At 43.4% G+C, this 21054-nt stretch overlaps 2 protein-coding genes across 16 annotated transcripts in view; one reads left to right on the top strand and one right to left on the bottom strand.

The window, feature by feature from the left end:
* FHL2 (four and a half LIM domains 2) overlaps nt 1-11753 on the top strand; it is a 75176-nt gene extending 63423 nt beyond the window's left edge. For all 13 annotated transcript variants that reach the window (XM_066377525.1, XM_066377526.1, XM_066377534.1 and 10 more), the window contains 3 exons: nt 3237-3406; nt 6120-6306; nt 11021-11753. In XM_066377525.1, the coding sequence (XP_066233622.1) occupies nt 3237-3406; nt 6120-6306; nt 11021-11172 (509 nt within the window). In that variant the 3' untranslated portion in view covers nt 11173-11753. The remainder of the gene's footprint in view (nt 1-3236; nt 3407-6119; nt 6307-11020) is intronic.
* Nucleotides 1-21054, bottom strand: part of C3H2orf49 (chromosome 3 C2orf49 homolog) — a 246518-nt gene that overhangs the window by 204659 nt on the left and 20805 nt on the right. For 2 of the 3 annotated variants that reach the window (XR_010750337.1, XM_066377540.1), the window contains one exon: nt 11243-12050. The gene's annotated coding sequence lies outside the window, so the exon portion shown is untranslated. Of the gene's footprint in view, nt 1-11242; nt 12051-21054 lie in introns of those variants that run through there. The other variant, XR_010750336.1, reaches the window with a different exon arrangement.

Here is a 21054-nt window from a genome sequence, read left to right as displayed (position 1 = left end):
CTTCATCCATTGGTTCCATTCCTCTCTCATGGCAACTTTGAAGGGTTTGTTAATACTGACATCAAGTGATTGGAGCTGGGATATTAAGCCTCTAGGTATGATGGCAAGTTTTGTTTTTTGCTCTGCAGCAGTTTTCTTTGTGTTTTTTGTTATGTGTGCCCTGAACTGATCAAGCACCAATAGGGCAGGTTTGGATAAGAGCCCACGTGATCTTCTCTAAACTTTCTCAAACCAGATCTTCATCCCATCCTGATCCATTCAACCCTTGTCATGAACGTGGACAGTCACTTCTCTAGGAATGTCTTCTTTTGGCATTGTTTTGTGTTTGAAAATCAGCATAGGAGGCAGCTTGGTTCCATCAACACAACAAGCTAGAACAACTGTATAATGGCTCTTTTCATGTCCACTTGTCTTCACAGTTACAGTTTTCACCCCCTTCTTATCAACAGTTCTGTTACTTGGGACATCAGATTGAAGGGGGACTTTGTCCACACTTGCAATCTGTTCCAATTCAAACTGATGTGTCTTCTGACATTGAATGACAAAACGATGAAATTCAAGGACCTTCTGCTCATAGCTTCCAGGCATCTTTTGGACAAGTCTGGTGCGTGTACGCATGCTTAGTCCATTCTGTTTCATGAACCTGAAATACCAGTTGTGTCCTTTGAAATCAGTAACTTCTTTTTCATCAGCAATTCTTCTTGCCTCATGCTGAACCATCTTTGTGGACACAAGAATTTCAATTGCCCTTTGCTCTTCAATCCGTCTCTTCAATCCCCTCTCTAAATCAGGCCATTTTGCTGACCTGCCTACATGGACTTCTTCTGCCGTGGTTTTCAGTAGGGTTTCTTCTTCCCGTAGCCAGTCTCAGATTGATTTCTCAGTTGGAGGAGGACCAAACTTATGTTCAGCAGCACAATTTCTATTCACTTTTGCAAACTGGATCACTTTTAACTTGAATTCAGTACTGTACGAAAATCTTTTCTGAGCCATTTCTGGGCAGAACATGGCCAAACATAACCTTCTGTAATATGCCAGTAACAAGTTCGAAACAATGAGCGCAAAGACAACAAATGCGAAAAAGAGGGAAATGCAAGTAAAAAAAATCTACAACCACTGTATAAGATGCATCCATAAACCCCAAATTTTTTTAAAATAGGGTGCATCTTATACATGGGAAAATACTGTAAATAGATAGGACAAGAGGTATATTCTAAGTGCAAAAGTCACCTGGGCTTGCACCCACCACTGTTCTCATTGATAAAATGCTGAGACTTTGTTTGCAGAGGCTTTTTGCAAAAGCACCAAGGCCTCTGAGCAGACTCACATTGTCACTAATACCTCAACAAGTTTCTGGTTTCTAGCTGGCTTATTTGAATCAGAAAAAGACACTCCTGTCTTCTTGGGGAGTTGGTCTCAAGTGCAGATACTGTTAGAGTTAGAAGAAGGAACTTTGCTTCCACCTGCTGGCCATGTGTACAATACTTTTGAAGGTCTGTAAATTGCATCTCTCAGATGTTTGCCTGCCACCCAGTTTGGGCTGGAATTGCGCAGTGGATTCCCTACTAAGGACAGTACAGTTTCCTGAGTGCTGTTGTTGATATAAGACTTATTTTAGAAGATACCAAGAATGCACTTATATGATCTTGCTTAGGGTCTCTATGCTCGTTGATCAGAGAGAAGGTCAGAGAGTAAAGGAACAAATGACAAAGGTATATGTGGGGAAATAAACCCCCAGAGACCAAAGTGAATCAATCTAGAATTTACATTAAAATCCTTCCACCATTTTTACCTGAAACTAAACTGCTTACTATAATTGTCCTCATTTCAGGGTTCATCACCCTGTGAGTGAATTCCATAGGCTTTGGTCACTATATTCTACTCCCCCCCGCCCCAAAGAATTCCCTGGGTTTTTTATTACCCTACGGGAGATGATACCCAAATGTCTGATCTTTGAAGTACAGGAAGTTGAGAGAATGACTCAAAAATGGCATCTAGTACCTTGATCGCATAATGATTCTCAATGCATATTCTATTATTTGAGTCATGCACATCTCACCAACTTGCCCACCAGCTGAGACACAGCCCTTACTTAGGCCATTGCATTACAGGACTGTAAGGCCCTGACTTGTGCTGCCTGTGCCATCTCCTGAGCGCTGCCGCCTGGCTCCAGAGCAGGCAGTCTCCCTCTCAGCAGGACTGTTCTTGCTCCTTGACCCCCAGTTGGCATCACTCTACAGTAACCATCCTTTATGTGAGCCCAGGGGCTGGCAAAATTTTTCCATAAAGAACCAGATAAATATTTCGGGCTTTGTAGACCACATGGGCTCTGTCACAACTCAACCCTGCCATGGCAGAGTGACAGCAGCTGTGGAGGACTGTGGTAAGGGGAGGGGGCTGGGAAGACTCAGTCACCAGCAGGTGGCAGTCTGGACCCGCCCCCTGGCTGTGTGTAGGGTGCCGCAAATCTTCTTTTCCATATACCTGTCTTGAACCATGTTTTTCAATAAATACATTTTTTTTTTTTGGTGAAATATGGGAAACATTAATCAACAAGTATTGCGCATCTGTTATGGGTCAAGCTTGGTGGTGGGGGTGGGGCAAGCAAGAAAGCCCTTCAGTTCTCTGTCTGAATCGACTTGAAGAAGTAAACGTCTCACATGATAACAGTTCCTCTAATGGACATGTGGTGTTAGAAGAGCCGAGCATTATGGGGCAGGATTTTAATGGCAGCACCTTAAAGCACAGGGTCCATCCTACTTGGTTTGCCCCATGGCCTCATGAAGTGAGCAATGGAGAGGCACCTCGTTGAATTGGGCTGGACACCGTGTTCCTTCACACCTTAGCCATTTCCATTCCACTGAGAAGTAGAGGGCTGTTTACAAACAGGGTTCTCTGCTCCAAAATTCACATTCGGTAAAAATTAGTCTAGCTCTGCCAGGTTTCTCTTTATGTTTTGCAATGCCAAGAGAGAGTTTTGTTTTCATGTCATGTGGATAAATATATTTTGAGTGTGTGCAGATGTTCTAGGAGCTGGGTGTCTAATAATGAACCATCAGAACAAGTCCCTGCTGTATACACCATAGAAATGATTCCCAATTATAGGCAAGCCTTCGGAAGCTAAAAGGACTACTTCCTGTGGTCACAAAACTAGATGGTGACAGGTTGTCAGTGCAGACTGTGGGGACCCCTGCCGGCCACCTCACAGCGCCACTGTGCTCTTGGCTTTCACACAGGTACCCGCAAGATGGAATACAAGGGCAGCAGCTGGCACGAGACCTGCTTCGTCTGCCACCGCTGTCAACAGCCCATTGGAACCAAGAGCTTCATCCCTAAGGACAACCAGAATTTTTGTGTGCCCTGCTATGAGAAACAGTATGCCTTGCAGTGTGTCCAGTGCAAAAAGGTATCTGATTCTGCCCCAGGCCTTACACACTTGAGCCAGTTTGGCTCTTTCTGAGAGATGCCAGCTGTGAGCCTCTCGCACCTGCATCCCGTAATTCTGATGTTGTTCTGCACATCGGGTCCATCAGTCACGCAAGCACGGTTGTGATTTGAGATTTAAAAAGTCCTTTATTCCTTCCTTCTTTTGGACCATTTCCAAACATTTCTCATTTATGACTTGATGTTAAGGAGAACTTATTATTCCAAAGCTATCTTTATTATACTGCTCTCCTTGAAGACAGAAGCCAGAACCCAAGGCTAAACTTAGTGAGAGGGAGGGAGGAAGGAGGGAGGGAAAAGTAAGGGGAGAAGGCTCACCCCTCGGGTAGGGGCAGAGTATGAATGACTTATCCAGTGGGCGGCGTGCTGTGTCTGTCATGGCTGTTAGGTTAGAGACAGAAAAGGAACCCTGCACCTGTGAGAAGCCTCTCCCTCCTGCCAGCCCTGCCACCCTGACGTCAGTGCCCTCCAGGGTGTACTTGTTTGCTGCAGTGTTCTCTTATACACACTGGCTTGACACTGTGGACTGGGTTGAGTTGTTCCCTTCACCGTTGGCCTTGCCCTGGGCAGTGCCAGTTGTAGAACTTGGTGCAGACTGTTTGGCTGCTGCCCTTTCTTGACTGCACTGTGACACCATGTCACCAGCGGGGCAGGACAGCCTAGGCTGGAGTGCCCTGCCTGCCTGTGCCTCTTCGGAGGGCAAAGTATTACCCATTTTCTTTAGCCTTTTTGTTTCTTCCCCTCATTTCCACTTTTTACTACTATTTTGAATTCTGTTTCTCCATTTTCCCTTTTGTGTTGTGCTATTTATGTACTATTTACCCTCTGTCCTTAGATGGCAGCTCACTCCTATGTTTATGTTGGGAATCTTCTCTGCTCACTCTTTATTTTTCTCATTGAGATCCAAGGAGAGTTCACGTCAGCTGTTCTCCATCCTCTGCCACCCCTCCCCCACTAATGAGTTCTATTCCATTGTGGAAATGCAGGCACACCTCCTGTGTGCCCATCAGCACATACGCCAGCATTCATGTCAGGTGCGCCTATCCCTCCCACCCTGATAGGCACTCCGGGGCCCAAGGGTACAATGGGGGAAAGGACAGACCCAGTCTGGGTGGAAATGTACTCTGATGTCAAACTTTCAAGGACTATGTGAAGTCATCTGAGGAGTGGGGGACCAGGGCGGTATTTAGGGAGTATTCTCTAAGACATCTTCACCTGTGCTGAGACATTGACGTTTGCTGAGTGATGCTGGGGAGGAGAGGGCACATGGAATCTCAGTAGAGTGAGGGCCAGGGAGTGTACTCCAGACAAAGGGAACATCTTACACATAAACACCTTCTGTAGCCATGCCAATATATTTTGCATAAACTCTGTTCCTTAGAGGAATGCTTACAGGATGATTATTAACGGCTTATAGTTTAATGAAAAGAATACTGGCTAAAAGGAAGTCCTGAACTCTAGCTCCTCCTTTGTGAGTTCTCAGGCAAGTCAATTTCTTTGGGTCTCAGTTTACTCATCTGCAAAATGGAAATAAAATCTGTCTTTATGTAAGGACTGTTATACTTTATGTAAGGACTAAAGGAGGCACTGGGTCCTACAGCAGTGTTAAAATACACTGCCAGACAGTGCTAAGGGGGGTGTTTCCCTCCACTCCCCCATCTGCTCTGTCAAGCTCAGACCTGCCAGCTCCAGAGATACATTACTCAGTTCTATCCTTCATCCATCTTTTAATAGACTATGAAAAGCAACAATATAAAAAGGAAAATAGTAGATCAAACTGAGGTATTGATGGCCAGTTCTGGTCTATCTGGCTTCTTGCAAAGGTTCTAGACCAGGGGTAGTCAACCTTTTTATATACCTACTGCCCACTTTTGTATCTGTCAGTAGTAAAATTTTCTAATCGCCCACTGGTTCCACAGTAATGGTGATTTATAAAGTAGGGAAGTAACTTTACTTTATAAAATTTATAAAACAGAGTTACAGCAAGGTAAAGCATATAATAATAATTACTTACCAAGTACTTTATGTCGGATTTTTGCTAAGTTAGGCAGAATAAATCTTTATAAAATAACTTACTATAGTTAAATCTATCTTTTTATTTATATTTTGGTTGCTCCGCTACCGCCTACCATGAAAGCTGGAACGCCCCCTAGTGGGCGGTAGGGACAGGTTGACCACCACTGCTCTAGACTGTAAGACAGATGAGGAGGAAGGCTCTGGGCTTGTTTCCCTGCCGCCTTCTGTGCAGCGGCAGCAGGCACTGGTCTTAGGGGCGCGTCACCTCTTCCACAATGAACAGACCCAGTTGTGCAGGGATCTGTCTGCTTGATGCAGGCTCTGGCCCCCCTCCCAGCACTGCCTCTGCCCATGAGGCAGCACGCTGCTGCCTATGACATGGCACTCAAGTCCCAGCATCCCTCTGTGGGGCTGAGAGCAGATGTCCTAGTACCTGAGTCCCAAGCAGGAAAGCCTGGGTCTGCAGCAGTTGGAGGGGTGAGCCAAGGTGACTGTGATGTCTGTGAAGCAGTTTCTTAGTGACTTTTACACAGAACGGGATGCTTTCTGGATGCGGATCTTGCATCATCTCGTGGCAACGACTGAGGCTAAGGAAGTGTGCGAAGAACAGAGGCCACTGTGCCTCAGGAAACTGACCCTTGCCCTCTTGCCTCCTCCAGCCCATCACCACAGGAGGGGTCACTTACCGGGAGCAGCCCTGGCACAAGGAGTGCTTTGTGTGCACAGCCTGCAAGAAGCCGCTGTCTGGGCAGCGCTTCACGTCCCGAGATGAGTTCGTCTACTGCTTGAGCTGCTTCTGCGACCTGTATGCCAAGAAGTGTGCTGGGTGCACCCACCCCATCAGTGGTGAGTGTCTCAGGGACCCCCAGGGTGTACGGCCTCTGCTCTTCTTCATGGAGCCGTCTGAAGGTTGAACCTGGTGCATGATTTTAGTGTTTACTGACATACACACGCACCTGGGCAATATTGTGGGTTCGATTCCAGACCCCCACATTGAAGTGAGTCCTACTCTTTTGCTGGTGGAGGGTCTTGCCTTCGATTTGTTAAAAACCCAACAGAGTGTGGTAATGCAAATCACAGAAATGAGGTGTGCCCGTGTACCTACTGTCTGGGCCTCAGGACGGTTCCATCTGGCTCTCTTTCTGTTACAGTGGACACGTCCACAGGCAACACTTCCTCTCTACCTCACCTGGTCTCTGAAGACCCTGTGAACGGCCTGTTCTCAAGACTTCATTACCTCTGCTTTTGGTTCTCTTCTCTCCAGAGCTGCGATCTAGAGCAAGTGACAAGCACATAAGCACAGAGAATGTTCAGGCTCAGTTGGTACACCGGGTTCTGAGGATGCTCCACAGCAGCCTGGAGACTTTTCCACCACAAGGCCATGGCTGGAGGAGGGCACAGGGCGCATTGTGGGTAGTGCCCTTTCATGTCCCACAAAGGGCTGGGCAAAGTAAGAGCCCCAAATCTGGCTGGCACACTAGGCATTGAACTAAACTATGAAACATGCTGAAAAATTGAGTGTGGGGAGCAGACTAGTCTTGTTAAGTGTTCACCCTGTATTGCCACACAGGGGATGACTAGGCTGGGAGAGAAGAGTGGGAGGTTCCATGACACAGGCTTCCCAACTCCGTGACATTCAGCTGATCCCTGTCAGGGGCAGATGGCAGACACACGCAGTATAAACACAGGGACGGGGCCTGGCTAAATGGCATTCCTGTGCAGCTTCACCATCCACACTCTTCCCTGCGCTTGTTTGACTTTCCTTTTCCTCAGGCCTAGAACCAGGTTCACCTAACTCAGCTCACTCACTGGATATAGAAAGTCCCGGGTCCCTAAAATAATTCTCTCTTCTCATGGGTAATCCAAAGCTCATGTTCCCATATGAAATTATAAAGAGAAGCATAGCATCTAAATTTTTCAATGTTAAGATATCCAGTGACAGCCATTTATGTACAGATTTCCCTTGGCAGCAGTTAGAGGGGAAAATGAAGTCTACTGCCCTAATGTATTAATCTTTAATGCTCTTCTACAGTAACTTCTGTAGAAGTAAATGTTGTAAAATTAAGCTTTATAAAGCAATATAAGCTACATAAAAGCACTTTAAATGTAAAGTCTCAGGTATGTGTGTTAAATTGTAGCACTGTAAAAAAACCAAAACACTAGAAATCTAAACAGAATGAAAACTAGACTCCAAAAGAGGAGAGTTAATTGTCTGAAACACAGATATTAATGCTTAGAAACCTAGAAATTTTAAAATTGCAACAAATATGTACTTCTAGCTAGATTCCTAAACAATTCTATGAGATTGTGAGTCTAGATTAAATTTCTAATATATCCTGGCCCTGGCTTGGTTAGCTTAGTCAGTAAGAACGTTGTCCCGAAATGCCAGTGTTGCGGGTTCCACCCCTAGTCAGGGCACATACGCAGAGCAGCCAATGAGTGCACAACTAAGTGGAACAACAAGTGAATGCCTCTCTCTCTCTCTCTCTCTTCCTTTCTCTGTCTTAAATCAATTAAAAAAAAACACACACAAAAAACCAAAACCACTTCTAGTAGATCCTTACTTAGTACTTTTTTTAAACAGAATTTAAATGATTTTTGTAACTAAATTTGAAATAATACTTTCCAACTTTCTGTGCAGAAATGCTTAATTCAGCGTTCATATTTGCCAATTTGCTTACTACCAATATTTACTTGTAACTCCAATACCAAACTCATAGCACTTCCATGGTCACTGGCAGACCCACAAAGTAGGGTGAGAATTGGAGTCCCCAGACATGGATGTTTCCCGGTCAAGGTGGAGAAGGTGACACCCTGCCTTCTTGTTCCAGCTTATATTGGAAATAGGGGTCCTTTTCCTGATCTGTTCAGTGCCATGTTTTTGCATTTCTGGTGCTTTCTGTTGGCATTTTTGCTGTTTTTAAGTGCTTCCCCCACCCCCGCATGGGTAGTGCTGAAGTGTTGTCTGCTCCTGAGCCCAGGAAGGCTGTGAGGCACCTTATGTATGAGCTTCCTTCAGGCTTGAGTTGTGTCACTGTTGGCTGTAAGTTCATTGTTAATGAGTCAACAATACGTATTAAATAAAGTGTCTTTGAAAAGAAATAAACATAATGCAGGGTTATGTATTGATGGTGGAAATAGTATAAGCCGAGGCTTATAGGAACCTAACAAACCTTGTGCTTCTCTTAGGAGCAGGGGTTCAGTATGTGCTAATTCAGTGATCACAGTGACTTTATAGAACAACTATCTCAAGTGATGAGAATTAACTGCACATCCATCTTGCCCTTAGGAGAATTTGTTCCCCGGGGCTGTCTTTGGATCTCTCACCTATCACTTGCTCCCTCTGCTGTCATTTTAAGGCAATAGTGGAGCTTAGAAAAACAGGCTTTCCACCTGGGAAAACTCCCACACACTAACATTCTTTTAAATCCTCTCCTGCTAGTGCGCCTCCTTGCCCCAGAGCCACAACATAGCAGGACCTATCCAAGGAAGGAGAAAGGAGAAACATGGCATTGGTAGAAGTGCTGGGGCTTCCTAGCTGCTCCCTGGCTTCTCAGTTAACTCAAGAGTGCTGAAAAGAAAAACAAGTATAAGCATACCGTGGAGATATTGCGGGTTTGGTCTAGACCAGCGGTTCTCAACCTGTGGGTCGCGACCCCGGCGGGGGTCGAACAACCAAAACACAGGGGTCGCCTAAAGCCATCGGAAAATAGACCACCACAGTAAAGCAGGTATCATGATAAAAGAAGTTGTAATCCTTTTGCTGGTGGAGGGCCTTGCCTTCACATCTGTGAAGCACAGTAAAGGGCAGTAAAACAAGGTCTGCCCGTGTCTTCCAGCTGTTCTAAAGCCCTTACCCCTAAGTCAAGTTAAAGTGTTGCTTAAACCACTGCCCTTCAAACTTGGCTGCATATTCAAAATACCTGGGGAGCTTTAAAAATGACTGCCTGGGTAAGATTTAATTGGCCATGACCTGTAAGTCTTAAAAGCAGAAAAGTTTGAGACCCACTGGCCTAAATCACTAGTTTGGTTCTGCCTCAGAGATGGGGCCTGGGCTTTGTAGGTCTTCCATAGCCCTTATGAGTCTAGGATTAGAGGTAATCAAATAACAAAATGGTTATTTAGTGTAACTCTTATTCTTTTTTTTTTTTTTTTTTTTTTTAGCAAGAGAGTGAATGGGAGCGACAGGAAGGAAAAGATGAGAAGTATCAACTCATAGTTGCGGCACCTTAATTGTTCATTGATTGCTTCTCATATGTGCCTTGCTTGACCAGGGGGCTCCAGCAGAGCCAGTGACCCCTTGCTCAAGCCAATGACCTTGGGTTTCAAGCCAGTGAACACTGACATGATCCCACATTCAAGCCGGTGACCCTGCATTCAAGCTGGTAACCTCAGGCCTTTGAAACTGCACCTCAGCTTCCCAGGTTGACACTCTACCCACTGTGCAACCATGGGTCAGACAGCCTAACTCTTCTATTAAAATATCTGTAAGATATTTAGGAAAAGAGTTGAAAATTGTTGCTAGCATAGCAGAGGTGCTGTGGCATTAGAAAGAGAACTTGCATTGCAGGACAAATTGAAGTCCCAATCCTGTCACTACCTAGTTGAGGGGGATAAGCTCTGAGGCCTCAGGTCTCCCTCATGTAAAAAGGTTTAATGCCTAACATCAGCCTCGTCAATTAAGGTACAAAAGCAACTGTTCAATGAATTACATGGTAGACTGAGATCTCAAACTATCAGAAATGGAGTAGTCAGAGTGGTTGTTTTTAATATGGTAGATTGAACCTTTATTTCTGGAAAGAACTCTTTGTAATTAGAATTCATTGATCTAAATTTCATCAAAATCGATTGCAACTTTAAGATAATTATGAATTTGATTTCACTTTATTTCAGAGGGCTCAGTGGCAGTACACACAACTATACTGTAATAAGCAGTCCATGTGCCAGAAACATTGGATGAGAACTGGTCATCAAACAAGAGTCAGGCACTCTAATTGAAATGTGTTCCTTTTCATTGCTTAAAATATAAGAGTTTTCTCTATAGCCCACGTCTTCATAAGCTGCTCTCACCTCTTAGCGCCTCCTTCCACCAGTCTCACTGCACCTCCTACCCAGCTCCCACCACCTTAGCTCTGTCCTCTGCAGCTTGTCTCATGACAGCCCCTCACACCCACAGATCATTTCTTCTGTGACGTCTTTCCTGGCCATTCCAGAGAAAGTTAACATTTTTCTCTTCAAAATCCCTTTTAGCACTTGATTCATTAAACTGGGATGGGAAATTAGCTCCTCATCTCAGTGAGTTTCATTCTGGTGGGAAACTAATGTACACAATATGCTCTTTATAATTATACTGTTATCATACAGCTTAGGAGCCAGTGTATGCATGTTCCTGCACTCCTCAAGGCTCTGCATGATGTCTGATGTTCACATGGATCCCAATACCCAGCAATCACACTCTGAACTGGGTCAAACCAGAATCCCTTTTCCAGTCCTGGTACTGAGTCTGACTGGTAAAACACCCTTCCTCTTTTCACCAGTGTCACTTTTTCTCTGTTACTAGGACTTGGCGGCACCAAGTACATCTCCTTCGAGGAGCGGCAGTGGCATAACGACTGCTTTAACTGCAAGAAGTGCTCCCTGTCCCTGGTGGGCCGAGGCTTCCTCACAGAGAGGGATGACATCCTGTGCCCTGACTGTGGGAAAGACATCTGAGTCAACACAAACACTGCGACGCACACAGGCATACAGACTGTCCTCCTCAGCCAGGCAGCCCTGTGTTCTGGCGTGCACCAGCCACACCGAGACTTCCCTTGCTTCTCAGTGGTATTCCCGTCGGTTCACACCCTTTCATTCTTTGTACTAGTTCAGCCCCAGGGAAGGAGGAAACCTCCATGGAAACCTAAGGTGGGAAGATGGTTTTGATCAAGCAAGACAAATCCAAGTGCCAAAATCCTTTTAAATATCTTTATAAATGTATCTTTCACTGTGTACTCAATATTTAAGTGCAATTAACATGTCACAAACTTGCAAGCTTTCCAAACTACATAAGGTAATGAAGAGTTTGTATTTACAACTGTAACCTTCTGTAAGGTCTACACAGCAAGGTTATATGGCTTACAGTAGAGTTATCCAGGTGCTGGGTGTAAAGTAATGATTACAAATGAAGGTTCTAAGTACAAACAACACTTTATTGCACGTTCCATGGGTCACTGTCTGATGTGTGAGCTCTGGTGGGCTGGGTCAGTGTGGACTAAACTGTATGACACCTTTTACTTAAAAGCCTTCAGTTAGCACCATGGCCTCTTCCTTGCTCCCTTCTCTTTGTTCCCCGCCCCCAAACTCTCTTTCTCTGCATGTGACATAGTTACACAAACCCCAGATATGAGCCGTGACAATGGAGGCAGTTCGGGGTCCCTCAGAGCTCCGAGCTCTCCCATAGTCGAGGATCTTGCACTGACCTGCCTTCTCTCCCAGAAAGTGAAGGATTGCAAAAGGACATGAGCACCTTGAGGCCAGAGATGACATCTTGTTCATCTGGACATTCTCAATACCTATGCAATTTGGGGCACACTGGGAGCCTCTCAGTATTTCTGAAAAGAAAGAGAAAAAAGAGAGATCACTGTCATGTGATAACACTCTATACTTTGCCTAGAAAGTATAGATCTAGCATCGTTAGTTGTTTTGCCAACTTCTACTTCCTAATATAATAATAAAAGCATTCTTGCAAATGTGCTTTTTAAAATAAATATATCAGAATCCTAAAAAAAACAAAAGTAATATCTTTCCAAATGTTATTTTGGAATATTTTACCTATTCCTTATAAAACCACAGACACACTAGACATATTCAATCTTAAATTACCCAACTTGCCAAAAACAGTAAAGATCTTGGCAGCGAGCAATTTAGGGGGGACCAGTAACAAAAGGGCAGACCAGAGGTTCAACAGAGAAAACCAGGAAAAGAAAAGCCCTTGGGGTGACCTTCACCCCTGAGAGCCTGAAGACGACAAGCATGGACTGGGTTGCTACCATGCAGGAGCAATCAGAGAGATGTGGAGCCTACTTGAAAGCACTCTCCAAGTATACAGCAGTGGTCCCCAATCCCCAGGCCATGGACCGGTACAGGTCCACAGAGAAAGAATAAATAACCTACATTATTTCCATTTTACTTATATTTAAGTCTGAATGATGTTTTATTTTTAAAAAATGACCAGATTCCCTCTGTTACATCGTCTAAGACTCACTCTTGACGCTTGTCTCGGTCATGTGATACATTTATCCGTCCCACCCTAAACGCCGGTCCGTGAAAATATTTTCTGACATTAAACCGGTCCGTGGCCCAAAAACAGTTGGGGACCACTGGTATACAGGAGTCCTATTTGCTGAAAGAACTTAGGCAGAATCTCCAATCTGGCTGAGTACATATTATGAGCATGTTCAAAGACCTAAGGAAACCATGTTTAAAGGATAAAAGGAACATATAACAATCATCAATCAGCGTGAGAACACCAATAAACAGGTGAACATTAAAACAGTCAAATGTAAATTATGGAGTCCAAAAGTACAATAACCAAAATGATAAATTCACAAGAGGAATGTGAGCTAGGAGGAGAAAAAAAATCAGTGAATTTGAAGATGAAACAACTAGAACAAAAGTTGAGAAACAGAAAAATAAAAAGAATAAAGAATGAGCAGAGCCTCAGAGAAATGTGATCCAACATTAGGTACACCACCATGCCAGGAGAGGAGAGAGGGACAGGGAAAAGAGTTTTCAGAATTCATGGCTGAGACTATGGAAGATGGCGATGGTGTAGGCGGACATACCAACTTCCAACTCCCAGAACCAAAGTGGATTACAACTTAATTTTAAGAACCATCATCTGGAAAAACCAACTTTGAACTAAACTAAGAGGACTCTTTAACCAAGGAACACTGAAGAAGCCACACTGAGACTAGGAAAAGAGGAAATGTGGAGAGGGCTGCCCAGCTCCCCGGAGTGAACAGCACAGAGAGACTCACGTGGCAGGAAGCGAGTTTAGCAGAGAGGGGAGGGTCCTGAGCCCCAGAAACAAAGCCTCAGCCTACAGCCCCAGAGCCTAGAAGAGGCGTATGGACAGTATTTAGCTGTGAAACAAGTCAGGATACTGTTTGTGAGAAAGAGACAGTTTTCTCAGACCCAGGATTCTTCTTAAAGGGACCATACAGAAAACCTCTTTCACAACCACTCACCCAGGGCTCCAGGGGACAGGAAGAGAGGAGAGGATCTAAGTAGCAGGAAGAGAGTGTAATCTATGAGGCACAGGGAGAAATACTTTGAGGGACAGCCACCCTAACCCCTGGGACGAGTCACTCCCTAAATCTGCAGTGAATATTTCCCCTGGAAACAGCAATACCAGCAAAGGGAAGCAGGACGCCAGCCAAACAAGCTCTCCCGCAGCACTCAGAGCAGAGTTGCTTAGAAGGAGGGAGCTTTTAGAACTGCAGTATGGAGTGTTAGGGTCTGAGCTGCAGTACCCGCACCCACATGCTGAGGGCTTGCTGGAGGGCAGGAGGTGGCAGGACACAGAAGCGCCATCGGCGGGGCAGAAGCCGGGCCCGTCATGCCTGAGGCCCATCGTGAGCTCAGTTCTAGCCCAGTGGTTCTCAACCTGTGGGTCGCGACCCCGGCAGGGGTCACCTAAAGCCATCGGAAAATAAAATATGTATTTCCGATGGCTTTACACGACCCCTGTGTTTTGGTCGTTCAACCCCCACTGGGGTTGTGACCCACAGGTTGAGAACCGCTGGTCTAGCCCCACGGGAATGGAGAGGACACTCGAAAGCGGTCCAGCCGGGCTGCGGGCGGCCTGCAACCCCACCTGCAGGGGAAGGGCAGGAGCCTGGGAACGGGCGGAGATAAACTGCTGAGCAAGGGTGCACACAGCCTCGCCTGACCTGCGGAGCCGAGGGTGTGGCCCTATGCATGAGCCAGCTCCACCTGGAGGGCGGGCGAAAGCCCAGAAAAAGGCAGAGACCCACAGCTGAGCAAGGTGCTCACCCCTGCCCTTGGTGCAGAGGACCATGGCCTTTGCGCGGTGCACAACCCCACCCATGGGGGCGGGGTGAAGGCTGAGACGGGCTGAGGCTTGTAGAGCCAGGCACTTGAACGCAGCCCCTCCCGTGCAGGAGAGGCAGAAAGCAGAGAGACAGCTGCAGCAGGCCAGTGCTGGCAACGCCCATACCTGAACACCCTAGGCAGTGGCAGAAGGGGGTGACCAGATTGCAGACAGACCACACATAGGGAACACAGAGGCAACACCCATTGCACTCCAGTGACCAAACCCTTCTTATACACAGACAAAATGGGCAGGCAGAGAAATGCAACTCAAATGAAAAGAGAAATCCCCAGAGAAGGACCGGAATGAGTCAGATATAAACAAATCACCGGATACAGAGTTTAAAATGATTATTAGGGCCCTGGCCGGTTGGCTCAGTGGTAGAGCGTTGGCCTAGCGTGTGGAGGACCCGGGTTCGATTCCCGGCCAGGGCACACAGGAGAAGCGCCCATTTGCTTCTCCACCCCTCCGCCGCGCTTTCCTCTCTGTCTCTCTCTTCCCCTCCCGCAGCCAAGGCTCCATTGGAGCAAAGATGGCCCAGGCGCTGGGGATGGCTCTGTGGCCTCTGCCTCAGGCGCTAGAGTGGCTCTGGTTGCAACATGGCGACGCCCAGGATGAGCAGATTATCGCCCCCTGGTGGGCAGAGCGTCGCCCCATGGTGGGCGTGCCGGGTGGATCCCGGTCGGGCGCATGCGGGAGTCTGTCTGACTGTCTCTCCCGTTTCCAGCTTCAGAAAAATGAGAAAAAAATAAATAAATTAAAAATAAATAAATAAAATGATTATTAGGATGTTCAAAGAGTTTAAAACAGGAGTCTCCAAACTATGGCCTGCAGGTCGCATGCAACCCCCCTGAGGCCATTTATCAGGCCCCTGCTGCACTCTGGAAGGGGCACCTCTTTCACTGGTGGTCAGTGAGAAGAGCACAGGATCTGCATCCTGTGCTCCTGGAGTACTGTATGTGGCAGCGCTGCAAAGTGCAGTGTCGCTCACGTACAGTACTACTTCCAGGGATGTGGGACGCATGAATCACGGCTCCAGAAGCACATTATATCATTTGTTACAGCTAGCAGTGACAAGTATGGCACTGGACACTGACCATTTCATTAGCCAAAAGCAGGCCCATAGTTCCCATTGAAATAACTGGTCAGTTTGTTGATTTAAATTTACTTGTTCTTTATTTTAAATATTGTATTTGTTCCCATTTTGTTTTTTTACTTTAAAATAAGATATGTGCAGTGTGCATAGGGATTTGTTCATAGTTTTTTTTATAGTCCGGCCCTCCAACAGTCTGAGGGACAGTAAACTGGCCCCCTGTGTAAAAAGTTTGGGAATCACTGGCTTAGAACAACAATAGATGGTCATTACGAACACCTAAATAAAGAGATAGCAAATATAAAAAAGGAAATGGAAATAATAAAAAAGAATCAGTCAGAAATGATAAATACAATATCAGAATTGAAGACCACAACGGAAGGATGGATGAAGCTGAGGATCGACTCAGCGAGTTAGAGGAAAGATAAACAAAGGCACAGAAGCAGAGCAGAAAAAAGAAAAGAGACTCACAAAGTCTGAGGAAACTCTAAGAGAGCTCTGTGACAACACGAAGAGAAATAACATCTGTATCATAGGGGTTCCTGAAGAAGAAGAGAAAGAACAAAGGATAGAACCTTTGTTCAATCAAATCATAGCTGAAAACATCCCTAAATTGAGGCAGGAAAAAGTCTCACAGGTTCAAGAAGCACAGAGAACTCCATTAAAGAGAAATGCATCATAATTAAAATATCAAAGCTAAGCGATAAAGAGAAAATATTAAAAGCTGCTAGAGAAAAAAAGGCTATCACCTACAAAGGAGCCCCCATAAGGATGATATCCGACTTTTCAACAGAAACACTTGAGACCAGAAGGAAACGGCAAGAAATATTCAAAGTAATGCAGAACAAGAACCTACAACCAAGACTACTTAATTCAGTAAGACTATCATTTAAAATTGAAGGAGAAATAAAAAGCTTCCCAGACAAAAAAAACTCAAGGAATTCACTACAACCAAACCAAAGCTGCAAGAAATGCTTAGGGGCCTGTTGTAAACAGATCAAAGGAGAAAAAAAATATAAAAAAAGAGGAATACAGCTTTAAAGAATAAAATGGCAATAAAAAACTACATATCAATAATAAACTTACATGTAAATGGATTAAATGATCCAATCAAAAGACATAGGGTAGCTGCGTAGATAAGAAAACAAGATCCTTACATACGCTGTCTACAAGAGACACACCTTAAAACAAAAGATGCACATAGACTGAAGGTAAAAGGATAGAATGAAATATATACTTCATGCAAAAGGAAATGAAAAAAATAGCTGGGGTAGCAATACTTATATCAGACAAAATGGACTTTAAAACAAACGCTATAGTACAAAATAAAGAAGGACACCACATGATAAAGGGAGCAATCCGACAGGAACATATAACCGTTATAAGTATCTACGCACCTAATATAGGAGCACCTAAATATATAAAGCAGACTTTGATGGATATAAAGGGTGAGATCAACAGCAATACTATAATAGTAGGGGATTTTAATATCCCACTAACATCACTAGATAGATCCTCAAGAAAGAAAATTAACAAAGAAACAGCAGACTCAAAGGACACACTAGATCAAATGGATTTAATAGATACCTTCAGAACCTTTCACACTAAAGCAACAGAATATACATTCTTTTCAAGTGCTCATGGTACATTCACTAGGATAGACCACATGTTGGGCAAAAAGCAGTCTCAACAAATTTAAGAAGACTGAAATCATATCAAGCATTTTCTCTGATCGCAATGCATGAAACTAGAAATTAACCACAACAGAAAAACTGAAAAATACTCAAACACTTGGAAACTAAGTAGCATGTTATTAAATAACAAATGGGTAAACAATGAGATCAAAGAAGAAATAAAAAAATTCCTAGAAACGAATAATGAGCATACATCAACTCAAAATTTAAGGGACATAGCAAAAGCAGTACTGAGAGGGAAGTTTATAGCATTACAGGCATACCTTAAGAAGCTAGAAAAAGCTCAAATAAACAACTTGACCCTGCATCTAAAAGAACTAGAAAAATAACAGCAAGTAAAGCCCAAGGGTAGTAGAAGGAAGGAAATAATAAAGATCAGTGTGGAAATAAATGACATAGGCTAAAGAAACAATACAAAGGATCAATGAAACAAGGAGCTGGTTCTTTGAAAAGGTAAACAAGATTGGTGAACCTTTAGACTCACAAAGAAAAAAAGAGAGAGGACTCAAATAAATAAAATTAGAAATGAGAGTAGAGAAATAACAACTGACATAACAGAAATACAAAATATTGTAAGAAAATACTATGAAGAACTATATGCCAAAAAACTAGACAACCTAGATGAAATGGACAAATTCCTTGAAACATACAATCTTCCAAAAATCAATCTGGAAGAAGCAGAAAACCTAAACAGACTTATTACAACAAACGAGATCGAAACAGTTATCAAAAAACTCCCAACAAAGAAAAGTCCTGGGCCTGATTGATGGCTTCACAAGTAAATTCTACCAAATACTCAAAGAAGAACTAACTCCTATCCTTCTCAAGCTATTTCAAAAAATTCAAGAGGAAGGAAGACTTTGAAGCTCCTTTTATGAGGCAAGCTCAATTCTGATTCCAAACCCAGGCAAAGACAACACAAAGAAAGAAAATTATAGGCCAATATTCCTGATGAATATAAATGCTAAAATCCTCAACAAAATATTAGTAAACCGGATCCAGCAATATATGAAAAAAATCATATACCATGGTCATGTGGGATTTATTCTGGGGAGGCAAGGCTGGTAAAATATTCACAAATCAATCAATGTGATTCATCACATAGACAAAAGGAAGGAGAAAAACCACATAATTTCAATAGATGCAGAAAAAGCATTTGATAAAATCCAGCACCTATTCATGATCCAAACTCTCAGCGAAGTGGGAATACAGGGAACATACCTCAACATGATAAAGGCCATTGATGACAAACCCACAGCCAACATCATACTCAATGGGCAAAGATTAAAAGCAATCCCCTTAAGATCAGGAACAAGGCAGGGGTGCCCCCTTTTACCACTCTTATTTAACATAGTTCTGGAATTCCTAGCCACAGCAATCAGACAAGAAGAAGAAATAAAAGGCATCCAAATTGGAAAAGAAGTAAAACTATCATTATTTGCAGATGATATGATATTGTATATAGAAAACCCTAAAGTCTCAGTCAAAAAACTACTGGACCTGATAAATGAATTTAGCAAGGTGGCAGGATATAAAATTAATACTCAGAAATCAGAGGCATTTTATACACCAACAATGAACTGTCAGAAAGAGAAGTTAAGGAAATAATACCCTTCACTATTGCAACAAAAAAAATAAAGTACCTAAGAGTAAATTTTACCAAGGAGATTAAAGAGTTGTACTCAGAAAATTATAAAACATTAATAAAAGAAATCAAGGAAGATACAAACAAGTGGAAGCATATACCATGCTCATGGTTAGGAAGAATAAACATCATTAAAATGTCTATATTACCCAAAGCAATTTATAAATTCAATGTAATACCAATTAAAATACCAATGACATACTTCAAAGATATAGAACACATATTCCAAAAATTTATATGGAACCAAAAGAGAATACGAATAGCCTCAGCAATCTTGAAAAGGAAGAATATAGTGGGAGGTATCACACTTCCAGATATCAAGTATACTACAAGGCCATTGTACTCAAAACAGCTTGGTACTGGCTTGAGAACAGGCATATAGATCAATGGAACAGAACAGAGAACCCAGAAATAAACCCACAATGGACAACTGATATTTGACAAATAAGGTTAAGAGCATACAATGGAGTAAAGACAGCCTCTTTAACAAATGGTATTGGGAAAATTGGACATCTACCTGCAAAAGAATGAAACTAGACCACCAACTTACACCATTCACAAAAATAAACTCAAAATGGATAAAAGACTTAAATGTAAGCCGTGAAACCATAAGCATCTTAGAAGAAAACATAGGCAGCAAGCTTTCCGACATCTCTCGCAGCGATATATTAATATTTGCTGATTTATCTCCCAGGCTAGGAGTGAAAATAAAAGACAGGATAAACAAGTGGGACTATATCAAACTAAAAAGCTTATGCACAGCTAAAGACAAGAAGAACAGAATAAAAAGAGAAACCACACAATGGAAGAACATATTCGACAATATATCTGATAAGGGGTTAATAACCAAAATTTATAATGAACTTGTAAAACTCAACACCAGGAAGATAAACAATCCAATCAAAAAATGAGCAAAGAAATGAACAGACACTTCTTCAAAGAGGACATACAGATGGCCAATAGGCATATGAAAAAATGCTCAACATCACTAATCATTAGAGAAATGCAAATTAGAAACCACAATGAGATATCACCTCACACCAGTCAGAATGGCGCTCATTAACAAAACAACACAGAATAAGTGCTAGGGAGGATGTGGAGAAAAGGGAACCCTCCTGTACTGCTAGTGGGAATGCAGACTGGTGCAGCCTCTGTGGAAAACAGTATAGAGATTCCTCAAAAAATTAAAAATCGAACTGCCTTCTGACCCAGCTATCCCACTTTTAGGACTATACCCTAAGAACACCAGAGCACTGTTTCAAAAGGAGAAATGCACCCCCATGTTTATGGCAGCATTGTTCACAATAGCGAAGATCTGGAAACAGCGCAAGAGTCTGTCAGTGGACGAGTGGATTAAAAAGCTTTGGTACATATATATACTATGGAATACTATTCAGTCATAAGAAATTATGACATTGGATCATTTACAACAACATGGATGGACCTTGATAACATTATACGGAGTGAAATAAGTAAATCAGAAAAAAACTAAGAACTATGTGATTCCATACATAGATGGGACATAAAAATAAGACTTAGAGACATGGACAAGAGTGTGGGGGTTACAGGGGGGGGGGGGGGGGGGGGAGGGGAGGGGCACAAAGAAAACCGGATAGGTGACAGAAGATAATTTGACTTTGTGTGATGGGTATGCAACATAATATGTCAAGATAACCTGGAGATGTTTTCTCCGAAAAAAAAAAAAAAAAATTCATGGCTGATAAGTTGCCCAAGTTTGTTGAAAACAATCTAAAATTTATCCAAGAAGCTTGATAAACTCAAAGGAAAATGCAGAGATCCATACCCAGACGCATTATAGTCAAAATGTTGAAAGCCAGGATGAAAGGAAGAACCTTGATGGTGGTGCAGAGACTGAAGCCCCAGCCCATCTGAAGGGCGTCTGGAGGGAGACACAGGAGGCCTTCTGGGCCTCTACCCCAGCACCGCCATACCCTTGACCAGCTGGGAATCACCACATTGAATGATATTTCTGGCTCAAAGAATGCGGCTTTATGATAAGCCATTTTATGAACACGACCTTCTATTAAACTGTGAAAGAAAACAAATG

This window comes from Saccopteryx leptura, chromosome 3, assembly GCF_036850995.1.
Source record: "Saccopteryx leptura isolate mSacLep1 chromosome 3, mSacLep1_pri_phased_curated, whole genome shotgun sequence".
NCBI lineage: Eukaryota > Metazoa > Chordata > Mammalia > Chiroptera > Emballonuridae > Saccopteryx > Saccopteryx leptura.
Note: the sequence above shows the minus strand (reverse complement) of the source record. Positions and strands in the feature narration are given on the sequence as shown.